This window comes from Myotis myotis, unplaced genomic scaffold, assembly GCF_014108235.1.
Source record: "Myotis myotis isolate mMyoMyo1 unplaced genomic scaffold, mMyoMyo1.p scaffold_m19_p_2, whole genome shotgun sequence".
Taxonomy (NCBI): Eukaryota; Metazoa; Chordata; class Mammalia; order Chiroptera; family Vespertilionidae; genus Myotis; species Myotis myotis.
In genome coordinates this window covers 30,216,090-30,241,127 of record NW_023416324.1, presented here as the reverse complement: position 1 = coordinate 30,241,127, position 25,038 = coordinate 30,216,090, and the positions used below count along the sequence as shown (strand labels likewise).

The window sequence follows — 25,038 nt, the reverse complement described above, 5'->3', positions numbered from 1 at the left end:
AGAAACCTGCCACCTGAGATTGCTAGATTTGTACAGTTTTAGCTGGAGGACCGTTTTTTAAGTCATGGAGAGGACCTAGGGCAGAATCTAGCAGAGGCTGTAGTAGTTAGAAGCTCGAATATTCGGCTTGTGGAGCACGAGCTACAGGTAGGTTTTTTTGTTGACTTTGAAGATGTCTTTCCAGCAGGTCTGATCATTTGAAGTTTATAAGAATTTGGCTGTGCTTATTTCAGCTATAGACTTGGCCATGGGTACTTAGTTTGGCTTAGAAGTCATCATCATCTCTTACTTGTAACCTGGAGGTTATAAAGCTGGGTAAACTAGTTTCTCCCCAGGCTAATTTTTCACCTCGCTTTTCTTTGTTACAGAGGAATGATATCGCCATGGCAATTACAAAATTTGATCAGTTTGACTTTCTCATCGATATTGTTCCAAGAGATGAATTGAAACCTCCAAAGCGTCAGGTGAGCTGGGAAGGCATTGCTGCTGCTGCTGCTAAGCACCTTGCATATGGATGTCTAATAATGCTCCTTTTCCTCTCTCAGCACAAGCCATCTGCTATTTCTTTTGCTACTTCTCTAGACCAGATCCATCCTTAACATCTCCTTCTGCTACTCATTTATGGATACTTTTAACTCAGTGCCGCTGAGGTGGTATTTCAGTGAAAATAGATAAAATTAAAGATTTTGGTTATAAATAGTAAAAGTGAAGCTCATTTCAAGGTATCCTAGGAACTCTATCAGAGTTCTTAATCTGGGATCGAGAACATGTCCAGTGAGTTACAGATTTTAGATTTTCAAGAAACAGCGTCTCTATGTGCACAGTGTTTGGAGTGAGTGGACTTTGGTTTTCTCTTACTCTTTATTGTGGTTCTCTATATAATACTCTGGTTACATATTAAATCACCTGCTAGGGTTTTAAAAAATACCAATGCCCAGGCTCCACCCCACACCAAGTTGAATCAGACTCTGAGAGGGGAGGCCCAGGCATCAGTACTTTTTAAAGCTCCCCAGGTGCTTTTAATGTGCAACCAGATTTGAGAACCATCGCTAAAACTGTTTTCTAAGCAATCACTAGAAAGAATGTGAATGTCTGCCTGCCTGCCTTTCCCTCTCTTCTACCTGCCCCTCTCCAAAGGTCCCACCAATTTTTTTTTCCAGCACCTTGGGTGCATAAGTCTCTTAATTGCGGTTTTAATAGGCCCCTATGCTTTATAACTCATTGGTTCAAGCACGCACATTTCGTGACTCACCAGGTGTAATTGAGACACTGGGGGAATAGTACCAGAGTCTGGTGGGAGCAAAGGTGTGCCTTGTTCTGCTTACTCTGTTTTCTTAACAAAATTTTAAGTGGTTTTAATGAATTATTTCATAGTATATTATTTTTGGAAATGGGTCATTCAGTGACTCTCATGCTGTCTCTATTAATAACCAGTCAGAAGGTGTAAGAGAAGTGGGCATCTTAAAAGACATTTGTAATCCTGACCCTGCCTGGAGCCTTTGGATTAGCAAGCCCTCTGTTACCCCCTTACTAGTGCAGGGAGCCTCACTGTGTCTCCGTTCTTTCTGGGCAGTCTTTGCTACTGTAAACATCCTTGACTGGAAGCTGTAAGGTGTTCAGAGGAGCTTTCAGTCGGATGTTTACAGCGGCAGGCTGCCACGGTCGTCCCTGGCTGCGCATCGCCTTTGAGACATTGCAGGTTAGTGCCCGTGGGCTTCCTTCCTCTCTGAGAAGTCACTACTGCAGAAACCCAGACCACTTCTCTTCCTTCAAAAAAAATGATAAGACACACATGCTCTCCGTGTTGTAATGTGTTTGAGCAGCCCCCTTTAAAAATGAAGTGGTGCGATCTGTCAGAAAATCAGGCCTTGGTCATGCTCCTTGTGCTAACTTCTGCTTGTTTTCCGTGGGCTGCCTGCTGAATCAACCGGCTGGAGAGAAGGGTCATGTCCTGTCCCTTCCTCCAGAGTCTTCAGTGCTTGTCTCTCTTAGGGTGTCAGACAGCTCCTTGTTCCATCTTGAGTCTAAATGCTGTGATCCATCTCTTTTTTAAAGTGTGTCTAGCTGAAACAGCTCCTTGCTGTCTAGACTCAGTTCTTTGTAGGTGTTCAAGCCATTGATTGGCATCCTGTTTGGGACAGCTGCTGCCTGGCCTTTGAAAGGTTGAGATTACTGGAAGCTGGCCTGAAATTCTCAGGTAGCACTATTAATCCTTTGTAGACATGAAGTTTTCCCAATCTCCAAATTGGCTAACACCTTTTTAAGTCCTGTAAAAGCACCTGCTCTCCAGAATTCACCCTTTCTGAAGAGGCAGCAGTTTGCTCTTGCTCCTGAAGCTAATGGACTTTTTTCCAGTCTGTGGCTGGTAGCCCTAGGAGGCGATGCTGCTCATTCTCTGGCTGTTAGTCTCCACTTCTGACCACATCCCAAGAGTAAACCCTCTGTTAGGGGAGGCCACAGCTAGAGCTGGGCAAGTACCCCATTCTGGATTGACCCAGTCATTCATTCCGAGATTGTTCTAGCATCTGGGATGATGTTCCACTACTGGGGAAAGGAACTAGCCACAAATACTGAGCTGGGATCTAAGGTCCTTGACCTCTCAGAGATGCTTGGGAATTTATCTTGTTCTTCAGGAAAGCAAATAAAAACTATTTGAAAGTAGAAGGTTGTTGAGGTTTGACTTGTACCCCACTAAAGCTATGAGTTGAAAGTTCCTGCCCATTGAAATATCATTTCTCTTCACCCATCTCTTTAAACCAAGCATAATCATTCCCCTGCTAGCTTGACCTCCATTGGCTGAATGAGTCTTCATAAATGCTGAAAACCTTATATATGCCTCCTTCCATTCCAGTGAATTGAGAACAGTCATGCCCTCCTCACAGCGCAAACTGACTTGATGGAATGTCCTAGAGACCCTGCCTGGTTCATAAACAAGTTAGGAGGCTACAGCAGGCAGCACAGGAGAAGCTCTTCACCTGCTCTCCCAGCTTTTGGCAAGGGGTATTTTGGCTTCTGAAAGGGATATTTAAAGGGTTTGCTTTTTGTCTGGTGAAAAGACCATATTCATTTGTAGATCAGCTACAGTCAGGGATAACTGGATACAGAACCATCACAGGTCAGGGCTAGGAAATGCCAGCCAGTGTCTGCCTGCCTTCTCACTTCCTGCAATGCAAGTTGGTTCTGGGGGGCTTTTGGTCCTGTATACCTTCTTATCACCCAAGAGCTTTCTCAAGTTAGGTCTGAACTTTAGTGATTAATGTTTTTTATAAAGTAGGAAGGGAAATCTCAATGGAAAATGAATACATTGAACTCATTTCAAGAGCTTTGAAAAAGATCAGTTTCATGGCTAAGGAGGATATCAGTTTATCCCTGCCACAGCCAAGGTCTAGTTGACAAGACTGACCTTAATTTATAATAGAAGTTGGAGTTGAAATGGAGGTGACATTGTCACAGTTAAGTTGTTCTGGAAACAGACCTAGCTGAAAATAAAAGGGGGCCCCCTCTTTCTTCTGCCTCAGAATGATCACATTCAGTGTTCAAACGGTTTGGGTCTGAAGCACAGAATACATTAACCTAAAAAGTTGGTTCATGTTCGAGGACTAGCTCAGAAACCCAGCGTGTCACAAGTGTCTGCCTAGGCTGAGTGGATGGCCATCAGGGAATCTGGTAATGCAGAGACCGCGTGTCTCATAGGCTTTATATCAGCAGTCCTAGTTTTACTATCCTGGGCCCCCCAGTCACCAGGCAAGCAAAATAATGCCCAGCCCTGTTCTACAGGGAACATGGATTTCTCCCCACACTAGACTACAAAATCCTAGAGGTAGCAAAGAGAGTTTAGGGTCTCTTCTATTGGTAACAGCTGTTATATTCAAGAAAATTTATTCTACTACCAACTTGGGTTTAAAAAAAAGGTACCGCAATACCTCAGAGATATTGTGGGTTCAGTTCAAGACCACCACAATAAAGCAAGTACAGGCATCTCGGAGCTACTGCTGGTTTGTTAACAGACCACTGTAATAAGCAGGTTTATCAATAAAGTGAGTTGTAACCTTTTTTGCTGATGGAGGGTCTTGCCTTCAGTTTGTAAAAAAAAAAAAAAAAAAATCAACACGTGGGAAGTGCAATAAAGCCAAGTGCAATAATACATGGTGTGCCTGTATTTTCTTATCTCTGTCTGCCTGGCTCTGTAAATCCATTCTCATTCAGCAAGTGCTTATTAGGTGCCTACAAGGGAATGAATAGTGGGGACAGTGGAGAGCAAGAGAGAGCTAGGCTTTGCCTTCATGGGAAAGTAGTTAATTTGACAAGCAAGGACAAAAAAGTTCAGTGAGCAAAGGACTGGAAACCCAGACTAGAGCGCCTGACCTAATGAGGGGATGATGGGGTCAATGCCAACTATGTAAATGTCACTTTGGGGAGCTTTGAGGCAGTCTACAGGGTCTCTATACCTTGAAGAATTGTCTTTTCCTCTTATCTTGAACATGGCAAACTTAGCTTAGAACAAGGGAGTGAGTAAATATAGTTAATTTTTTGCTCAGCCAGCCCAAGTTGTATGTTTCTGTTGTTTTTGTTGTCCCAGGCAGGGGCACCGTGTGCCACAGGGTCCTCTGGAGCAGATGCCGATCTCTGTCCATGGTCAGGGGCTGACCAACCCTGGACCCTCAGGCTATAACCATGCCGTAGTGTGTGTAAACATCCTACACTCTCAGCTGTGAGCTCAAGGTGGCTGGGAGAGGGTTGTTTACTCCTTCTGCCATGGAAAACGTCAGCTGAAGAAGGAACAGTCTCTTCACCCAGCAGATCGGACAGAATGCGACCTCCCTAGTCAGCCAAGGCAGCACCCAGCGGAGAGCTGTCCCTCAGGCCCCCTGGGTTGCTCTTCTGTGGCTAAGTACAACCAGAAGCAGATGTGACACTGGATGGATGTGGTCCTCAGTGACCACTGAGCTCTCAACGTACTGTGCAAAGCTAAGCACTTGCCTACTGATGCTCTCGATCCTAACATTTGATTCTGAAATTTCAACCCAGGAAAAGCCCTATGTCCTTTTCCCCTGCTCTGTCCCTCCTGAGTTGGTGGGAACAAAATAAGGAGAGTGCTGCCTGTTTGGGAGATTGGGAACTGGCCTGAGAGCCTGACGTTTGGGTAGCATCTTCCAGTGCTCACAATTAGCACTGTCCTCAGATCACAGGCCTCGACAGCATTTACTCACAAGCACTGCTAGTGCGTGGCTTTTAGTGGCAGTAATTATTTGCCCATTTGCAACTTACCATGCAATGGGTGCTAACTCTACTTCAGAAAACTGGCTGTAAGTTTGGTGAAACCTATGGAATCTGTTATTTTTAGTTTGATGTAGCACAACTGGTCTCTTCGAATTCCAGTTTCCCTTGGCTTCAAATGTGGAGAGCTCAGCATTCAGCAGGCAACGGCACAGAGCCCGTTTGGGGGAAGAATGGAAATTCACTCTGGCGGCTGCTGAGTCGGTTCTTTTCCTCTTACCTGCCTCTCCTTCTACCCACAGGAGGAGGTGCGCCAGTCTGTGACTCCTGCCGAGCCTGTCCAGTACTACTTCACGCTGGCTCAGCAGCCCACCGCCGTCCAAGTCCAGGGGCAGCAGCAAGGCCAGCAGACCACCAGCTCCACAACCACCATCCAGCCCGGGCAGATCATCATTGCGCAGCCTCAGCAGGGTCAGGTCTGTGAGCTGCAGGGGGTGCCTGCCCAGCAAGATAGTACTTCTTAGGTTTGGGATGGTGAAAGCTTGACCAGGGCAAGACAGGTACTCAGAGCATCATAGAGCACTGGAATTGAAGTCTGGAAACCTGGGCTCTCCCCAGACTCAGCCATTGAGGTGACATGTCACCCTAATCTCTTATGGGTCAATGTGGAAAGTGTAGTGGACAAGATGTTCTTCAGGATCCTTATGAGCTAAAAAGTTTTGGAAGGAAAAACTGTATGACACCCCCATGAAGAGTAGTGGCATCTCTGTAGAAGGTGTTTTAAGTGGACTCCATGCCTGCTGTCTGTGTGTCCACATCAGAATTGGATTGTATCCTTAAGGGAGAGATTAGGCATGCATACCTCTCCTCCCCTTCTCCCCATCATTTCTCTGACCTACTGTATTTAAGTAAAGTGTCCTTCTCTTTTTACAATAGTAATCAGAATATTCTCTCTCCCCAATACAATTGTGAGAGCAGTATTATGCACATTTTGTTGGGAATCATTAGAGGCTACAGAGAACTCTGTTCTCTGAGCTCTGAATCCAAACTCCCTGTCAGTCATCAGTTTATTTATTCATCAAATATTGGTCATCCTCTGTAGGTAAAGTCCTATGCCATTGGTTGGGGACACAAGCATGAGTCAAACAGTCCCTATATTTAAGAATTCACAATCTAGTTGGGGCTACAAATAATTAAAGATTATACCACCATGTGGAAAGTGTAAAATATCCTTAGGATGTGTAGAGGGTATTATGGGAATGCATCAAAAGGGGTACCTAGCAAAGATGTGAGGGGGTGGTAGAAGAGGATGTCAGAGAAGGTTCCTTTAAGGGAATAATATGAGTTTTAGAGAGAATAATGGAAATGAATCAAAATAGACAAGGAGGGACTTCCCAGTACAGGGCTCAGCACAAGCAAAGGCTTGGAGTTGAGAAATAGCACAAGGCAGTGGGGAAAGGCTGCAGCACAGGGAACATCTAGCAAGTGTGAAAAGACAGGTGGAGGACACATTCTAGACGGCCTTGTGTGTTCTAGTGAGGAGCTGGGTTTGCCTAGAAGAAAAAAAATGGAAGTGGCAGTAGATTTAAATATCATTGTGATTTTAGGACGTATTCCCTGCTTTGTTTTTTTAATCCATATAACAAATTTATTGAATGCTTGTCTTTACCAGACACCATGCTAGCAGGAGGGGTTCAAAGATGATTGGAGCTCAATCCCTGCCTTAAGGAGTTCACTGCACTGTGATGCCTAAGGGACCTTCTTTAGCTCTTGCTTGTGCGTCTGCAGTGGTGAGAGGTTTGCCTGCCAAAGGCTTTATCCCTTTATAGAGAGAACTTCAAGGGAGTCTGCTAATGGCGGCTCTTATTGGCTAATCATCCTAAGAAGCTCATAGTTGTTGTGCCCTGACAGCAGGGCACACCATACGTGATTTGACAGCTGCTATGCTAACACAAGCCTTCATTTTTCTGAAATGATTTAGAAATACTTTGGAAATCCTCTCAGGAAAATTGAGTTGATAGAGTACAGTGATGAGTTGGCAGTATGCATTTTTTTTTAGTCAGCGAGAATTTCATGTATCCTCTTTTCTGCCACCCTGGACTTGCTCAGCCTGGAGCTGATAAGGCTTGTGAGGATGGTGAAGTTGGTTCCTCCCAGCATCTTCCAGCTATTGTTTCACTGTGTTACTGGTTCTGTGTTGTGTGACACACCCCAGGACCTCTGTAGTAATGGCTATTTCAGGTTGAGTGCAGATAACCTTTGCAGAACAGAATACATACTAAAGTCGAAGGAAGGCATATTTTGGTAAAGTGAATCCTCTATTTTCTGTCATAAAATTGGAAACTTTTATTCCTGGAGGCTTGGGGAATAGGCTGAGTTGAAAATTGCAGTGTGAGAACAGGAGATGTTTCCTGTTGTCCTAGCCCAGGGGTGGGCAAACTTTTTGACTCGAGGGCCACAATGGGTTCTTAAACTGGACCGGAGGGCCGGAACAAAAGCATGGATGGAGTGTTTGTGTAATATAAATTCAAAGTAAACATCATTACATAAAAGGGTACGGTCTTTTTTTTTTTTAGTTTTATTCGTTTCAAACGTTCCGGCCCGCGGGCCGTAGTTTGCCCACGGCTGTCCTAGCCAAATGCATGCATTTTTACACAGGTCTTTCTGTCTGTCTTCCCCACCCTCCTGTTACTTAGGGGTGGCCTCAGTTAAGATCCAGGTATTCAATGTTTGGTGTCCAGTGCATTTACCTGTTCACTCTCCCATAGGCAGCTGTGCTATGATCCAGAGCAGCCAGTTGGCCGCTGCGGGCTGGGGTCGCTCTGCTGCTTAAATGGGGTGAAAATCGGTGTGCACTTTATTTCCCTCCCAATGTCTTGCAGGCCTAAGAAGCAGCCCAGGATCCCAAATTTAGTAAATTCATAATTCATACTGACCCCACTTTCCATTTAGTTTGCCCTCCAAATTCACCTGTTCTAGACGCGACTTGACTATTTCTCAAGTGAACTGTCGTGGTTGATTTTGATTCTTTTGTACCATATGTGCCTTACTGTCATCGAAGTGGCTGTGAAAAGTTGCAGCATTTGAAGCATAGAGATGTTTGGGGCTCAGGCAAATATTTTGTACTATGAGCCTAAAAATAAATCTCTTTGGTTTTTTTCATCTTTTATTTTGGTGAGTAACTTTCACAGTGCTCTAAACCCAAAGGACTCTAGGCTGAGTATTATTTGGTGTTAACATGACTTCAGGCATTCATGGAGAGGATTTGCTCCTAGTTAACCTCGTGGTTATTAACCCCTTTGTAAGCCTACTGACTCTGAGCCAGACTCAGTCAGCTTTCTCATGACTCTTTCCAGACCACACCAGTGACCATGCAGGTTGGAGAAGGTCAGCAGGTGCAGATTGTCCAGGCCCAGCCACAGGGTCAAGCCCAGCAGGCCCAGAGCAGCACTGCACAGACCATGCAGGTGATGCAGCAGATCATCACAAACACAGGAGAGATCCAGCAGATCCCGGTAAGCCCTGCCTTGCCTCAGGTCTGCATGGCACTCTTCAACATAATAACAGAGATACTTAACGATTTTATATCTGTATATACACACAGACAAAAGTGTGTGTGTGTGCATGTGTATATATTTTGCATGATTATGTATATCACATATATGTGTGTGTGTATAAACATTTTTAAACCTATATTCCTGTTACCCTAGACCAGTGATGGCGAACCTTTTGAGCTCGGCATGTCAGCATTTTGAAAAACCCTAACTTAACTCTGGTGCCGTGTCACATATAGAAATGTTTTGATATTTGCAACCATAGTAAAACAAAGACTTATATTTTTTATATTTATTTTATATATTTAAATGCCATTTAACAAAGAAAAATCAACCAAAAAAATGAGTTCACGTGTCACCTCTGACACGTGTGTCATAGGTTCGCCATCACTGCCCTAGACCACAACTTGCTTCACTGTGTGCTCACTGCTTTCCTTTAACCCATGGTAAAGTTCACCACTGTGCTGCAGGTCCTCTTAATTTCCCCTCACTCCACCTACATAGAGAAGTCATTGCAACCACCATTCCATGCCAAGGCCCAAAGGCCCTGTGAGACCGTCCTGTCTTTTGACTAGCAAAGAATACGAGGGAGGTGTATAGGGAAGGCCATAAATACACTTGTTGCATATTCATGAGTCAGTTCCCACTGGAGCCTGCAGCAAAGTATATTTTTGGCTTTCATTTAACTTATCCATTCCTTCAATGTGGACTACTGCTTCCTGTGTGCCTTGAGGGATTTCATTTCTTAGATTTGTTGACTTTTTTACTTGTACTTGTTCTTTTGTTAAAAATGTTCTTGTCTCAACACTTGCCATTCATACATTGGTCGTTTTGCCACCAAAAAATGTAGAAAGTGAGTGACATGGAACAGTCCTTCTATTTCCTACCCCTTGTTCTTCCTATTATAAATGAAATGTAGGCAAATCTGGAAATTCACTTGGGCTTGATTAACCACTTTCTCTCTGAAAAAGCTCAAAAAGTATCCTCAACTCTGGTTTTGAAACTTCTTATTGGGTTAACAGAGTACTAGGCCAGGAGAAAGTTTAGGAAAGTGGAGTGAGTGTGTGTCTGTAGCTCGCTCTCTCCCTCTCTCTCTCTCTCTCTCTCTCTCTTTCTCTCTCTCTCTCTCTCTCTCTCACACACACACACACTGTCCATCAGCTGCAGGTTCCTTGCCTCACTTTTTCAGCCACCAACCCCAAGACCTCTCTTGAATGGTTTTCATTCATGTGGAGGCACCAAGATAAATTCATTTAAGCCAGAGAAGAGTAACTGGCTTGAGTGTTTTTAGCCCTCTGGCGCACAGAGCTTTAGCACAGATGAGTAGAATTCAGGACCTTGTCTTCATGGTTCTCGGATAGGAGCTTGCATTTCTAAACTCATCAGCATGCTTGCAGTAGTGATGACCTTCAGGAAGGAAACTGCTTCTCTTTTGAAAGCCCAAGGGGTAGACTTACTTGCTCTTTAGTTAACATATAAAAGCTGTGAGGATCCCCAGACTTACCCTGTGATATAGGACTGAAGTATATCATCAGATGTCTAAACTTAAAAGAAGAGCTTCTAGCTTCGAAGAGCTGCTTGGAACTAGTTGGTGCACAGCTTTCCAATCACATTTGAGTTTCTGCGAAGATCTCTTCCCAGCCAGGAAATGGAAAATCCCTATGGCCGTCAGTATACCTTCCCCACTGCTGGGACAGGCTTTAGTCTTTCATCCCTTGCGCCTTGGCTGGAGTTCTGTGACTCCTGGGACCAGACACCGTCAGCCTCAGCAGTGAGGTCTTCTAAGCCTCCGCCCAGCTGCCTTTATCCCCATAAGCATCTTAACATCGTTGCCTGGAAGCTGCATCAAGGGATTGAGGTGGGGAAGGGAGGCTTGGCATCACAGCCTCCCAGCAGCTCCTCTCAGCACATTCTCAGGAAATAAATGACTGCAGGTCACAATATCATGCCCTATCTCCTTTTGAATTAGATTTTTACAGGTTTAGATTTTGTGGCCCTCCTTGCCTTAAGCAGACAATTCTGGAATGATCTACCAGAACTTTAGAATTAGTCTGTCTGGGTGGTTCCAATCCTCTTCCAGGCTGGCAGTTGCAGAGAAGCAGTTTGATTTAACAATGCACACAGGAGTGCCACTTCAGCCCACCAGCATTTTCCTCGTGGAAGGAAGTACAATTCCCTTCAGTGATATTAGCTCTTGAAGGCAGGGGAGTGTTTATTCCAGGACAGAAGCCTGTTAGCCTCAAGAAGCTCACCCTTACAACAAAGGCAGCCTGCAGCCAAGGGAGGTGATGTCTGGGCGCCCCAAATCCCAAGTGTAAATATCTGCAGCCCTTCTCTGCTGACTTCTCTGCTGAGCCTCAGCTCCTCCTGTGTTGTAACCACCTTGGCCCTTTCTTCATCTGCATTCAAAGCACTAAAACTTTCATGGTACACTGGAGCGTTAAGAGCCTGAGTTAAGGCTTTTAGCACACAATTAAATGCAGTATGTGGTATTATTGTATTATCTGAGACTTAATCTTAAGCATGAGGGACTCCGAGGGCATTTTTGTAGGTTTGGTTTCCCATGATGGAGTTTTCTGTGAAAGGTTTATTGATTCAGCTTCCCCTTGGGAGGTGTTTAGCCAGAAGCTAGTGCTGAATACCAAGGATCCTAAAAGTCCCTCAGACTCCCATTGGTCCTGGCTCTTGGGGACAGAGATAGTAAAGCTGGCCAACTTTTTCTTCCAAAATGTGCAGCATGGAATTGGGTAGTTCTGGGGCTGTGGTGTGGAGTGACAGCCATCTGCTTTGTGCTCCTGGCAGACACTGGAGCTGTTCTCAGTACAGTATTAGATCAGCCATTCTGGGAACTGGGTGGAATAGTGTGGAGCTGGAGGGAAGAGAGGCCCACACTTAAGGTATAAACATTCTGATGATGTTAGACAGCCTTTGGGATAAAATCCTAAGATAAACTGAGCAAACAGCTAAGAGCCAATGAATGTTGAGGGTGCAGCCATGCTTTTTCATGTATGTGACAAGATCCTAGGGAGTTTTTTCAAGGTCCATTGTGTGTGTGACTTGCAGGATAGGGAAGTTATGGTTTTGCTGTTTTGACCTCTATTACAAAGGAACTTTTCTGGGCATGCTTTTTTGGAAGGCTCAGTGGAGGGCACATGGAAAATTTGCCTGTTCGAAGTTGCACTCAATCCCCTGTGGTCTGTTTGTCTCTGCCCTGCCCTAGGTGCAGCTGAACACCGGCCAGCTACAGTACATTCGCTTAGCCCAGCCTGTATCAGGCACCCAAGTTGTGCAGGGACAGATCCAGACGCTTGCCACCAATGCTCAGCAGGTATGTGTCCCAGGGATGCAGGGCTTGACTTGGGGACCAGCAGGAGCTGGCTTCCTTATTATTCTCCCTTCCACCTTATTCCTCAGCAAGAGCCACCTCCACACCTGCATATCTATTCTACCTCCAAGGTGGGGTTTCATGGAGAATTGCATTCAAAGTGTGTCTCTTACCATCTTGTTCTGAAGTGCAAGGCAGGGAAGTCTCAAGTATACTTGAAGAAAGCCTGATGTACCTGTATGCAGGTCTCACCAGAAGTATTTTGACAGATTGCCTCTTTGTCAGGCTGTTAGCAGCTTTCAGACTGAATAGCTGTTGTGTTCTGGCCCTCCTGTGCCCTTTGGAAAGCTTCCTTAGATTTTATCCTCACCTCCTCAGGCACCCTTAACCAGAGATTGCTCCCCTTTCTTCTCTCACGCCCTAGGATGTTGGAGGCTGTGAGCCACAGGTGCTGAGGGGGCCTCCCTGGGCTTGGGGGTTGGGGAATGTGGGCATCATCGCAGGGGGTGGGGGTGCTGCTCAAGGAGAGGCATTGTTAATGGATTTTTTTTGCCTCATACCCAAAAAAAGCAGCGATCGTTTAAGAGCTGGATCTGTCTGGCCCAGTTGCATTTCTGGTGATGTATCTATTGACAGTGGTAACAGAGCTGAGTTTGTAGAGCAGGTCTCCAAAGATTTAATTTGGGAAAATGTGAGGAATGAGCCAAAAGTAAGGCTTCTGAATTCCATATAGTCTCTGGGATCATTAAAGGCTCACATGGAACATGGGCTTTTCCTTAATTTCCTTGGAGTTCACTGACATGGAATTAGCTCAAAACTGGTCACACCCTTGGGTACCTCACCTTCCGCTTTAAAAAAACAAAAAGCGCCCATAAACTTTTGTAAGATTCTAACCTGGGATCCCAAAAACTTTTTATGCCCTAGGGGTGGGAGGAAATGAGAAGGAAGAATTCTTGGTTTCCCAGATAAGCAGTTTGGGAGCCAGAAAGCTTGACTTGGGGCCGGGGTGGTTACAGAGAGGAGGGGAAGAAACAAGAAGAGAGCACCTGAGGGCAGTCACAGTCTGTATAACAACAGATTGTACTTGTGACAATTGGCACGTGGGAGGTGCTCAGTAAATGTACGTTTAGTGAATACTGAATAAATAGTGTATAAAAGGAATTTAAAGATAAATGAAGCTTTCTTTGATATAAAGGGCAGTACTGCTGGCCATGGCACAGTTAATCTCATCTATGAGGAATATTTTCCATTTGTCTCAGGGTCATTCATTTATTCTGCAGACATTTCTTGAATAATTTATTTGCACTGGGAGATTCAAAGACAAAACTTCGCTCCTGCTCTCAAGCAGCTTATAGACTGATAGGAGGAGAAAGACCCAAAACAAGGAACAATAGTATGAAGCTCTTTCACACGTGTCCCCTAGACCGGATGGGTTGTTTTTGGCCGTTGTGAGGACACCTGAGAGGACCGTCCTTACCGTGCAGGTTGGCTGTAATGATTCCAAGAGATGGTGCACAGAAGACATTACTAGTCAAATGTTCCACAGACACAACTGCACACAAGCACGCTTCAGTCTTCTCTCCAACAGCTGGCACTGTATGATGCATTCCTACATGGCAGTACATTTCTTTTAAAATCCACACCTAAGATTTTAAGTGCTCGTGATGAATGTGTCCTTGTGCCCCCCCCCCCCCCCCCAATCCTTGGCCCAAAGGGCTGCACGTGGCCACTATCGGAAAAAGTACTTTATAAGTTTGCCACAAGGGCTTCTAGGGCCAAGGCCACCTGCTCGCCAGGGTGTTTCATATTCCAGTCAGATAATCTGGGTGATACAGGTTTGGTTGGGAGCCCACCTTCCAAGAATGAAAGGGACCACTCACTACTTTGCCCAGTGTTTTGCAAATTGTCTTCACTGACTGCAAGACTCTTAGGGTTTCTGACTAAACCGAAAATGTTATGCTCTCTCATGTCAGCACTTATGAGCTAGGTGTTTGTTTGATTTGAGCCCCAAAAAGACCTTGATGAGGGGGTAGTAGGTGACTGGTAATGCCGCGTGTTCCAAGGTCCTCTTTATCAGCAGTTGCCAACCATGCAGACCACCGGTTGGCGACCGCTGCTCTATATGGTGCCAACTCTAAGTAGCCTTCAGGGCTACGGGATGGGAGGGACCTTGCTTTTCTGCTACACGTCAAGCACCTGTTCTATGCCAGGCATTATTCTGGGCACTTGATATGTATTGTCTCATTTGATCTTCACGACCCTCTCCTGGGTGGTGGGCTGGTGGCTGGACCCTGCAGCTGACCAGCCTACTCTGCTATTTTGATTCCTGCAGATCACACAGACAGAGGTCCAGCAAGGACAGCAGCAGTTCAGCCAGTTCACAGATGGACAGGTAGGACCCCCAGTCTGAGCAGGGGCAGCGGGTGAGGAATGGGGGTGAGGGCTAGTGGATGACATCTATGGGTTTGGGTGATTAGAGCAGCTGTCCCATTTTCTGTTAACAATGAGGGGACAGAAATTGTTAAAACAAATACAGTTTTTAAATCAGGGTGCCTGTCCTTTAGCATTATAGACATTATATAGCCCAAATCCCCATTTTACGGATGAGTAAACTGAGTCCTAGAAATGGGAAGTGCTTTGTCCATGATCACTCAGCTGTTCATTTCAGAGTAAGGACTAGAACACAGGTGTCTTTGTTTCCCTCTCTAGGGCTAGTTTTTCTCTGCTGCTCTTTAATGGTATGGGTTAGTTGAAATGCAGAGAACATGGGACCTCTCAACCTCTCAGTGCCTGGAATTCAGTAATTCTAAACCCATGCAAAGAAAGAATCTTACTTTTCCCTCGGCCTATCCCCTCATACTATGACTATGCTCCCAGTCATCCCTGAGGACATGATGGGATGATGTGCCCAAGCTTGTACTCTCTGCTGCCCAGAGGAGAGGAGCCGCATCATCCACCTCTGGTTCCTGCCAGCCCCAGGTGCTAGGTTCACATGCCAGGGCTCCTGTGGCAGGGGTTTTGGCTGGTTTTTTGGGGGGACACCTGAGAAACCAAATGATCAGTTGGCACTAACTTCCCAAAGTGGCTATGTGAGCATCTGCTTCACCCCTCACGGGTCTTGGCTGTAGGAAGTGTTTAATTCCAGGTGACCTCCTCAGCAGGGCCCATGTAGGAAGTGCAGGTTCAGTGTAGTCAGATATTCTGAGGAAAGGAGAAAGAGGGGGTAATCCTATTGCCTCTGCCAGTGAGGATTACTGAGAATTGGGGAAATGCTGACTTCCAAGCTGCTGGTACAGTGGTTCGAATTGCTTGTGTTTGTCACAGAGGAACAGCGTGCAGCAAGCTCCAGGCTCTGAGCTAACGGGAGAGGCAGAGCCCAGAGAAGTGAAAGCCACAGGAAATGCAACTCCCTGCACCTCTTCCCCGCCCACTACACACACTCCCTCACACCGTGCTGGTGCCTCCTGTGTCTGCTGCTCCCAACCCCAGCAGAGCTCCACATCCCCTCCTCCCTCTGACGCCTTGCAGTGGGTGGTGGTTGAAGTATCTGGGGCCCCGAACCAACTCGAGGCCCATAGGGAGCTGCATGCCCCTCTCCCAGGGGTGACCTCACTCTCTCCTCTCCACCCCTCGCAGCAGCTCTACCAGATCCAGCAAGTCACCATGCCTGCCGGCCAGGACCTCGCCCAGCCCATGTTCATCCAGTCAGCTAACCAGCCCTCCGACGGGCAGGCCCCCCAGGTGACCGGAGACTGAGGGCCTGAGCTGGCAAGGCCAAGGACACCCAACACAATTTTTGCCATACAGCCCCAGGCAGTGGGCACAGCGTCCCTCCCCAGAGGACCCCGCCGACCTCAGCGCCTCCTGCAGGCTAGGACATTGGTGCACTTCACCCCACACCTGGGGGCCGAGATTCTCCAACAGAAAAATGCAATATTTTTTATTTCCTTTTTTTCTTTTTTTTTTTCCACTGAGGAATCAATATTTCAATATGTTGAGCTGTGTGTCCAATGCTATGAAATGAAAATATTAAATAACATATTTATGGCATTTTCTTGAAGAGTGTGGTTGAAGATATATTTCTTTTGTTTTTCTTTTTTGGGGTTTTACTTCCACTTCTTTTTAGGAGCAAATCTCCTAACGGGTTTATGTTATCTCCTGACTCTTGGAACAGCCACTGCCCCCAGGATTTTCCATCTTTTCTGTCCTCTGATTAAATTAGGTGACTGCGTGTAGCTTCTTTTTCATTAGTGGTCTTCTCTCCTTGTCCCTGCTTCTGCCCTGGAGCTCTGTGCACCTGCATCCAGAGGCCATGGGAACATCCTTGCATTTAAGAGATGAACTCATTCGCCATGGAGAGGAGAGTGGATGGTTTCATTCCCAGACCCTAATCTCCCAGGGATCCAAGGAGACTAGAACTTTGTGCATTTACCTCCATACACACATTTTTATTTTTTAAATGCATTAAGAATTGTGCTAGTCTCCTTTGCTGCATGGACATCAATGCATGACATGAAATAAACCTCATTTTAGACAATTAAAAGTCTTGAGTTCTGTATTTGGCAGCATTCATAGGGCCACTTGGCTTGGGAAAGGCTTGGAAAGGTTTATTTGCCTTCAGGTTGGGTATCTGTGAATGAGGGGGGACCCTTTTGAAAAAAAGCTAAGGGAAACTTACACTACACATCTAATTCAAACTGAGGTCTTGAGCTAATTTTAAAGGTAAACTTCAGCAGGATCTATTTGCTCCTGAGAGGCCCCTGCCCACCTTACGTCCTGGGCTACCACCATGGTCCAGATTCAGTTGTGTCCTGTTTGGTTGAGGGTCAAAAGAGAACATCTTTCAATGAGAAAGCTCCATTCTTCAAAGTAGGACCCAGATAAATCTCTCCTCTCCTGTCTTGGCATGGCCTGGCACTTTGAGTTGCCTGCTCTGGGCATACCCAGTAGCATCTGCCATGGAGGGCAGCCTAAGCCCCTTGTCAACCAGCAGGTCACAAGAGGTCTACAGCCAGGGCCTGTATTCTGTTAATTGAAACAGGAATAAAAAGAGCATTCTACTTCATTGACCATACTTGCCAATGGGGAGCTGTCTTCCTTACCTTCACCATGCCATCCAATGAGGCCCGTTGTCTGGGAAGATCAGAGAACTGATTGCCAGGAAAAGGAGGTATCAATTTCTTCTCTGACAGTAATATGCCTTAAAAACTTGGGCAACTCCCTTCCCTTTGGGACTGTCTCAAGGTGTGAGATGGGGATGGGGAAGAGTCTTTAATATTAGATGATTTTAAGTCTGACCCTGATGTCCTTACAATTCCTCACCAAATATCTGCTGTCAACCTGGACATCTGTGTCATCTTTTATTTTCAATCATTGACCGAAGAGTACTTCACCTTATTCCACACATACAAATTTGGATGGCTTGCAATGAAAACATACACAATGAAATAAAATATTACAGATCAGAATTAGGAAGAATACAGTTGAGTAGGAAATGGATCATAGAAAACAAATAGTCTGGCTGTAAAGATCTACATAGTTGTTAGAATTAGGTTTCACACTTCATCCTGGGCTTCTGGGCCACCAAAGCAAAAAGAGCCAGAACCAGGTAAGAGTCACACCAGCACTAGCCTGTTTGCTCAGTGGATAGAGCATTGGCCTGCAGACTGAAGGGTTCTGGGTTTGATTCTGGTCAAGCGCACATGTCCGGGTTGTAGGCTTAATCCCCAGTAGGAGGCATGTAGGAGGCAGCCAATCAATGATTCTCATCATTGATGTTTCTATCCCTCTCTGAAAAAAAAAAAAAAAAAAAAAGTCACACCATAAAAGGAAGAAAAATGACATTATTTTATAAAAGCAAGTATTTTACTAGTTTTAAGGGCTGGAATACATGGTACCTCCAGTGTCATCAGAGTAGGGGAAGCAGATTATACCACCATGAGAAGGCAGTAAGTCTTCCTCCATAAGAAGCCTCCGGCAGCTCCACAGGCTCTCAAGTTCAGTGCCCCTCCTCTTTATCTAGTTATCTTCATTCTAGCTCAACTTTTCTCTCAAGAGTTCATGGCCTTCCCACTGTGCTGTATCCAAACATGCAAATATTCCTTGATAGCTGGGTGCCCAGCCCCACGTGGAGGAAGTGCCAGACTCGCAGGGGTCCTCAAACTTTTTAAACGGGGTCAGTTCACTGTCCCTCAGACGGTTGGAGGGCCGGACTATAGTTTTTAAAAAAAACTATGAACAAATTCCTATGCACTCAACGGCGGCAAAAACACCCGCTGGCTGGATAAATGTTTTCGGCGGGCTGCATGTGGCCTGCGGGCCGTAGTTTGAGGACCCTTGTGCCAGAGGGAGGATGAAGTCAAGTGCACACGAGGGGCCCTGGCCTCGGAGAAAAGCTCAGCTGTTTTCATTTCCTGGCTAATCCACCACATTGAGGCCACTGAACCGACCCACCTTGCTGCTCTTGGACTCATTCTGAAAATCCAAGCATAATTGGAAACATAGGCCAGTCAATGGGTCCCCATTTCTCCATAGATTTCCATTCTTGGAGGTTTCGATCAGTTGTGATTGGCAAGCAGCTTCCTTGCTGAGCACGTTCCCTTTAAATTTTCCCCCGCCAGCAGGGCCCGTCTGGGTGTAAACAAACACTTCAGTGCAGCCCAAGACAGCCCCTATCTAATACCCAGCACGATCCCCTTACATCCGGAGCACTCTTTGAACATTTTTCCTTGCACTTGCAGCTTTCGTCCTCCTGATGATCTTCACAATGACCCTGCAGGGGAGACAGGAAGAGGGATCGTGATCCCTGGGTTGCAGATGGAGACATGGGAGACACGTCTTAAGTGCAGTGACTTTCCCAAGGTCACTCCATGAATAGGTGTGGAGCTGAAACCAAAACATTGGTCTCCTGATCTGTGTATACACAGCTGCTTTCTGGCCAAAGATGTGTGTGTGTGTGTGTGTGTGTGTGTGTGAACAAGGCTTTACTAAATGTGAACTGACGCCTTTTGCTCAGCTTCCTCAAACCCATTGGCCCAGCCTTGAGTGTATGTGGGGGAATAAAGGAAGCAATTGGATCTGGTCTGTGGACAGCTGGTGGTTGGGATAATTTTCCTGGAGGCGGATGCAGGAGACTGGAGGCCCCTGGGATTACCAACAGACCACCTGGCTGGCTTCCTTGCTGCTCAGTTCTGCTAATGCCACAAGGGGGCAGCATGTAGCACTCACCCAAGTTTCTGGGAGATGCCTTGTCTCACCCTCATTCAACTTGAAACAAGACTAGGAACTATGGAGTATGACTGCCCCTTTTCTCAATGGGTACTCGATCCTTGGCCCCTTCCTGGGAAGACCCTTAACTTTTGAAGGGAGGTACAACTAGGGCAACAGTGAGGGCTGGAAAACTACCCCTTCCAGAATATTACATCAGGGTAGGTGGTTAGATTTTAATAAGGACTTTCCTACAGCTTAAGTTCATTCAAGGCCATATGTCCCCAGTTTGGTGTCTTTCCACTCCCCTTTCCTGCACTGTGTGCCCCTGCCACATTCAATTACTCGTTGGCCCCTGAACTTACTCCCATGTTTTCAGAATGTACTGGCCCCAATGCCTGGAAGGTCCTTTTCCACTTATTGATCTCTTATACATCCATCAAGGCCCGATTTAATGGGCCTTGCTGAGAAACCTCTAATTCCTGGAGTGGAGTTAGCAAAGACCTCTTCGATGCTCCCATAGCAACTTCTACAGTCTCTATTATTAGTGCTCAAATACAGTCATTCAGCAAGTATTTCTTTGGCACTTTCTGTGTGTCAGACACTGTTTTGGACATTGTGAAGACAGATGAAAACAAGCCAGGCGAGGATTATGCTGTCATGGAGCTTATGTTGGGTTGGAGGCAGAGGTGGTAGAGGAAATGGAAGAGATAGACAAAAAATACAAGTTAGGCCCTGAAGAGACCCCCCTGTCACTCTATTGGAATTTTCTAGTTTGGGCTCTTCCTTACTTATGGTTCTCCTCCACTTCAAGGTCATCTCTGCCTTCTGAGCTCATGTAGGATAGGGCTTGACACCAAAAGAATAACAGCAACTGATGAGTAAGTAAATGAACATGAACCCTTCCTCACAGATGGCCTTCAACACTGCACACATCCCACCTCTGCTGTCACTGTTGCTTTTTTCTTCTTAATTTTTTATTGAGCACTGATAAAATGCTACAGGGGTATTAAATGGATAATTTTTTAAAAATAAATTTCTGTGAAGGGAAATATATCTAAAACTTGGTACCTAAGTGGATTATCCCATTTCTTTTTTTTTTTTTAAGTGTCACTTTTTAAAAATATATATTTTATTGATTTTTTTACAGAGAGGAAGAGAGAGGGATAGAGAGTTAGAAACATCGATGAGAAACATTGATCAGCCGCCTCCTGCACGCCCACTACTGGGGATGTGCCTGCAACCAAGGTACATGCCTTTGGAATCGAACCTGGGACCCTTCAGTCCGAAGGCCGAGGCACTATCCACTGAGCCAAACCGGTTAGGGCAGATTATCCCATTTCATCTTTGCATCCTCATTAGGTAGGTAATCTCTCCATTTTGTAAATGAGAAACTGAGGCTCAAAGAAGTTAAGTGATTACCCAAGGGCACCAGCTGATTAAGTAGGGCCGTATGCTCTAAGAAACCTTCTGTCCCCACCAGTTCAGCCCCATTGGTCTTGTCCCTGCTGCTTATGATTCTCTTTCTTACAGAAAATGAGAGCCCTCACCCCCATCTCCTGGGTAGGGACCTAGCCTTTGTCCTACCTCTCCAGCTATCCATAGGCCTCTGTGGGGTGGCATCTGACCTCCCAGGTGGAGAGGGCTCTACAGTAGAGGTCAAGTGCTTGGTCACATGAGCAACTTGAGTGCATCCTCCTCAAGGCCCTCTGAGTCGGGCTGGCAGCGCTACCCCCTAGCTTGTATGCTGGGGCACTACCTCAGCCCAGGAAGAGAGGGTGGGGGACAGCAAGGCTGGCACTTGAGGGGAGAACCTGAGCCGAGCTCCAGGTGGGCCAGGCTGGGCTGGGCTCCTCTGGCTGGCTGGTGCTGAGGGGAGGCCCGAAACAGAGCCTAGCTTCCCCCCACCCCTGCAGCCCTGGCCCTCCACTAAGCCCCATCACCTCTCCAGCTCCCTGTCCCTCTCCCAAGCCACTGTGCCTCTCTCTTACAGTGAAGGTCTGTGGAACAGAAGCTTTCTAAGATCTTGTATGTGTCAAATGTCTTTATTTTGCTTTGTATTTAAATGAAGGTTTGGCAATGTATGGAATTCTAGGTCCACAATTATTTGCTCTTAGCATTCTGAAGATACCATTCCATTGTCTTGGCATCTGTTGTTGCTGATGAGAAGCTAACTGTCAATTCAATTATTGGACCTTTATAGATAAGCTATCTTTTCTCCTGTTGGCTTTTAGAATTTCCTTTTTATCCTTGACATTCTACACTTTGGCTACAAGGTGTCTAGATGTATTTTTGTTTTGAAAGATCTCTTACGAGGCAGTCTATAGACCTTTGAAATCTTGAAATTCACGTCCTATTTCTGGAAAGAGTTTAGTCATTCTTTCCAGTATCTTTTCCTGGAACTAATAATATATATGCTGGATTTTTTCATTCAATCTTTTACGTTTCTTTTCTTTCAGTAATCTCTTTGTTCTGTGACTTGTTCTGGAGGATTTCCTCTGGTTTAGCTTCTCTTTCACTAATTCTCTCTTCAGCTGCATTTACTCTATTAACCCATCTGCTTTTTTTGTTTAAAGTCAGTGACTTTTGTTTTCATTTCTAAAATGTCTAGTTTTTGTCATGTCCCTGTTTAAGATCTTTCTATTCTGGTATTATAAATGCTATCCCTTTATCTTCTTGGAGATTTTAACTGTATTAAACTTTCAGATTGCTTCTTGATCTCTGGGTTTTTAAGTATGAATTCTCCCATGAGAGATGTCTCTCAAAATATTGTACTTCTTACATGTTGTGAAGTTTTATTCTTGAGATAGTTATTTTCAGCATATTTTTTTCTGACTGTGCCATGGGATATAGAGGCTACCATAAGGGATGACATCTCAGTTGTATCTGCCCAAGCCATGGAGAAGTGCACCAGCCCCAAACTGGCTTGGGATTTTTCATGGTGTGCATATCAACTCCTGAGCCCCATGTGGACAGGCTTGAGGTATCATACTCACATGGGCACGCTTTCTATCCAAAGCCAAGGCAGGTAGCAAGCAAGCAGAGTTATTTTAGTCTGTTTATGGCAGGCAGCACTTTCCCAGGTCCCACTCTAAGCAGGGAGCCTACTATACCACTGGTGGGGTCTGCAAATATATTTCCACCTCTGACCCACCTTCCCTGAATCCCTCCTCAGAGCTTCAAGTACTACTCACCACTGGAATTCCCTCTTATTTCTGGCTCTTAGAGAGTTCTCCTTCTTGTTTTTGGGCTTGGATATGTTGCTGTTTTTAATTATCCAGCATTTATCTTGTATACTTACTATTTTAAGGAGAAGGGACTTCAGTAAGTGTTTGATCAAGTTTGACCTGGAAGTCTGTCCCACTGTCTGGGCCTCCTGGCCCTGTCACTCAATCTGCAGCCTCTCCTACTCACATCATCTCCCATTCTGAGCCCTCGTCCACCAGGGGAGTGGGGAGCAGGGAAGCTTTTGCCCATTGCACTCTCAGCAACTCAGAAAAGTCCTTCCTCCTCATTTCCACTGTGCCAAGGGCTGTCGCTGAGATCATGGAGCCTTCCAGGGGGACGGTGGTAGTGTTGTCTTCTGCATAGTCTTCCAGGAGTTGGGATCAAGGATGCAGAGCCCTGAAGGCAGAGGAGGAGCAGTGCAAGAAGGATGGCTTTGACCTTCATTTCCCCACCCCCTTCTCCCTCAGTGTCTCCTCCTTGTGGGCCCCTCCCCAGCCATGAGGATCAATGGGGGTTCACTTTCGCTGAGCTCAGCGACACTACTTTGTCCTCACTTCCTGTGGCTCAGACTGGCCCGGCTGGCCTGCATGGTCTGTGCTGGAGAGAGCTCAGTGGCATGTCCAGATCTAGGGGGAGAGAAACTCCCCGGCCACCCTCCTGCACCTTTCACCTGCTGGGTGGCCTAATCCTCTTGTCCTCTCAGGCCTCATTGGGAAGAGGAAGCAGGCCTGATCTTTCTCTCAGACTGTACTTCCCCCTCCTGCTCTCAGTGCAGGTGGAGCCCTGGAGGTAAATAATGCCTGTGATGCCATCACTCTAACACCCTCCACTCTAACCCCTTCCCGGCTGAGAAGAGCTGGAGGACTAGGGAGTTCTCACAGCATCTCCCCTTTCCATCGAGCAGACACCTAAAGAGCAGTGAGATCAATGCTTCCCATCTGTACAGCTCCCAGCATGACCGTGACTTTTCCGTGCATTGTTTTCTTTAAGTATGTTTTTATTGATTTCAGAGAGAGGATGGGAGAGGGAGAGAGAGAATGATGAGAGAGATGAGAGAGATGAGAGAGAAGAATCAATTGGCTGCCTCCTGCACTCCCCCTACTGGGGATCGAGCCTGCAACCCAGGCATATGTCCTGACCAGAATCGAACCATGACCTCCTGATTCATAGGTCAATGCTCAACCACTGAGCCACATCGGCCGAGCTTCCATGCATTATTGCTTTCAATCCTCCTGTCAGCCAGGGAAGGTGGGGCAGAGGTGGAATGACTTTCCCAAATTCACCAGCTAGTCCAAAGGCAGAGCCAGGAAGTCCAACTGTGACTTGTAGTTCAGTGCTCTTTCTGCCCCTGGCACTGCCAGCCGCCCTGGGGGCTGGTACCTCCACCCCTCTGAGCTCTCTCCTATAGAGCCCCAGCCTCTGTGGTGTGCTCTAGGCTCAGGTCCTGGCCAAGCTTCTTGGTTCCCAGCAGACCAAATTGGACCCTTCAACCTAGCATTCAAGACCTGCTGTGTCCCCTTTGCAAAGCTCGCTCTTTCTCCCCCGTGCTCTATAACATCCTCCCCATCCTCACACCCCACCTGCCCATCCATACACACTATAGCACAAGGCTAACGAGCTGTGCTAGACAAGTCTCCTCACTGAGCCTCAGTCTTCTTGCCTGTAAAATGGGGTGTGAACAGAACCTCACGGGGTTGTTGGACTAGACAGCGCAGATGAAGCCCCTGCATGAGGCTTAGCACTTAGCATGGGCCTCATCAATGTGAGCTGCAGGCAGTATTGGTTGTGCTTCTCTGAGCCTTTCCAAGCTCTCCCCACCTCTGTCCCCAGGCTCCCTCTGCCAGTTGTCGGTAGTCTCCCTCGCCTGACCTCTAGCAACCCTAAGAGCTGTAAGAAAACCCAGGGGTGCCGAAACCGGTTTGGCTCAGTGGATAGAGCGTCGGCCTGCGGACTGAAAGGTCCCAGGTTCGATTCCGGTCAAGGGCATGTATCTGGGTTGCGGGCATATCCCCAGTAGGAGATGTGCAGGAGGCAGCTGATCGATGTTTCTCTCTCATCGATGTTTCTAACTCTCTATCTCTCTCCCTTCCTCTCTGTAAAAAATCAATAAAATATATTTAAAAAAAAGAAAAAGAAAACCCAGGGGTTTTCTGGGGTGTGGGGAGGGCGGAGGAGGAAGTCTGGTGGGTGGAACCCTAAGGTTGTGGGGATGGGGAAGATGGTTCTCACCCCAATTTAACCAGAGCACCTCTGATTGAATGCTTTTTACACATTGGGGTGCTGCCTTATGATTCTGTCTGTAAAAAAAATTCCTTTGCTAATAGAGTCTGAAAACCGCTGACTTCAACCACCCCTTCCCATCCCAAGAAAGCCCTTGGTTGACCTGAGTCACACTGAGAGTCAGCGACAGGCTTGGACCTGGCCCCTGTTCCCAACCACTTGGAGATCTCAACCCTCTCAGACCTGGGAGTCTCTGCGACTGGTAGGAGTGAGTTCTAGAGAACAGGA

General features: G+C 46.3%; 1 protein-coding gene across 12 annotated transcripts in view; it reads left to right on the top strand.

The window, feature by feature from the left end:
• NFYC (nuclear transcription factor Y subunit gamma) overlaps positions 1-16,639 on the top strand; it is a 66,662-nt gene extending 50,023 nt beyond the window's left edge. For 8 of the 12 annotated variants that reach the window (XM_036348917.1, XM_036348918.1, XM_036348916.1 and 5 more), the window contains 6 exons: positions 369-464; positions 5,520-5,693; positions 8,574-8,732; positions 11,992-12,099; positions 14,429-14,488; positions 15,421-16,639. In XM_036348917.1, coding sequence (XP_036204810.1) covers positions 369-464; positions 5,520-5,693; positions 8,574-8,732; positions 11,992-12,099; positions 14,429-14,488; positions 15,421-15,852 — 1,029 coding nt within the window. In that variant the 3' untranslated portion in view covers positions 15,853-16,639. The remainder of the gene's footprint in view (positions 1-368; positions 465-5,519; positions 5,694-8,573; positions 8,733-11,991; positions 12,100-14,428; positions 14,489-15,420) is intronic. The other 4 variants (XM_036348924.1, XM_036348921.1, XM_036348922.1 and 1 more) reach the window with 3 other exon arrangements.
• The last annotated feature ends 8,399 nt before the right edge of the window (positions 16,640-25,038 follow it).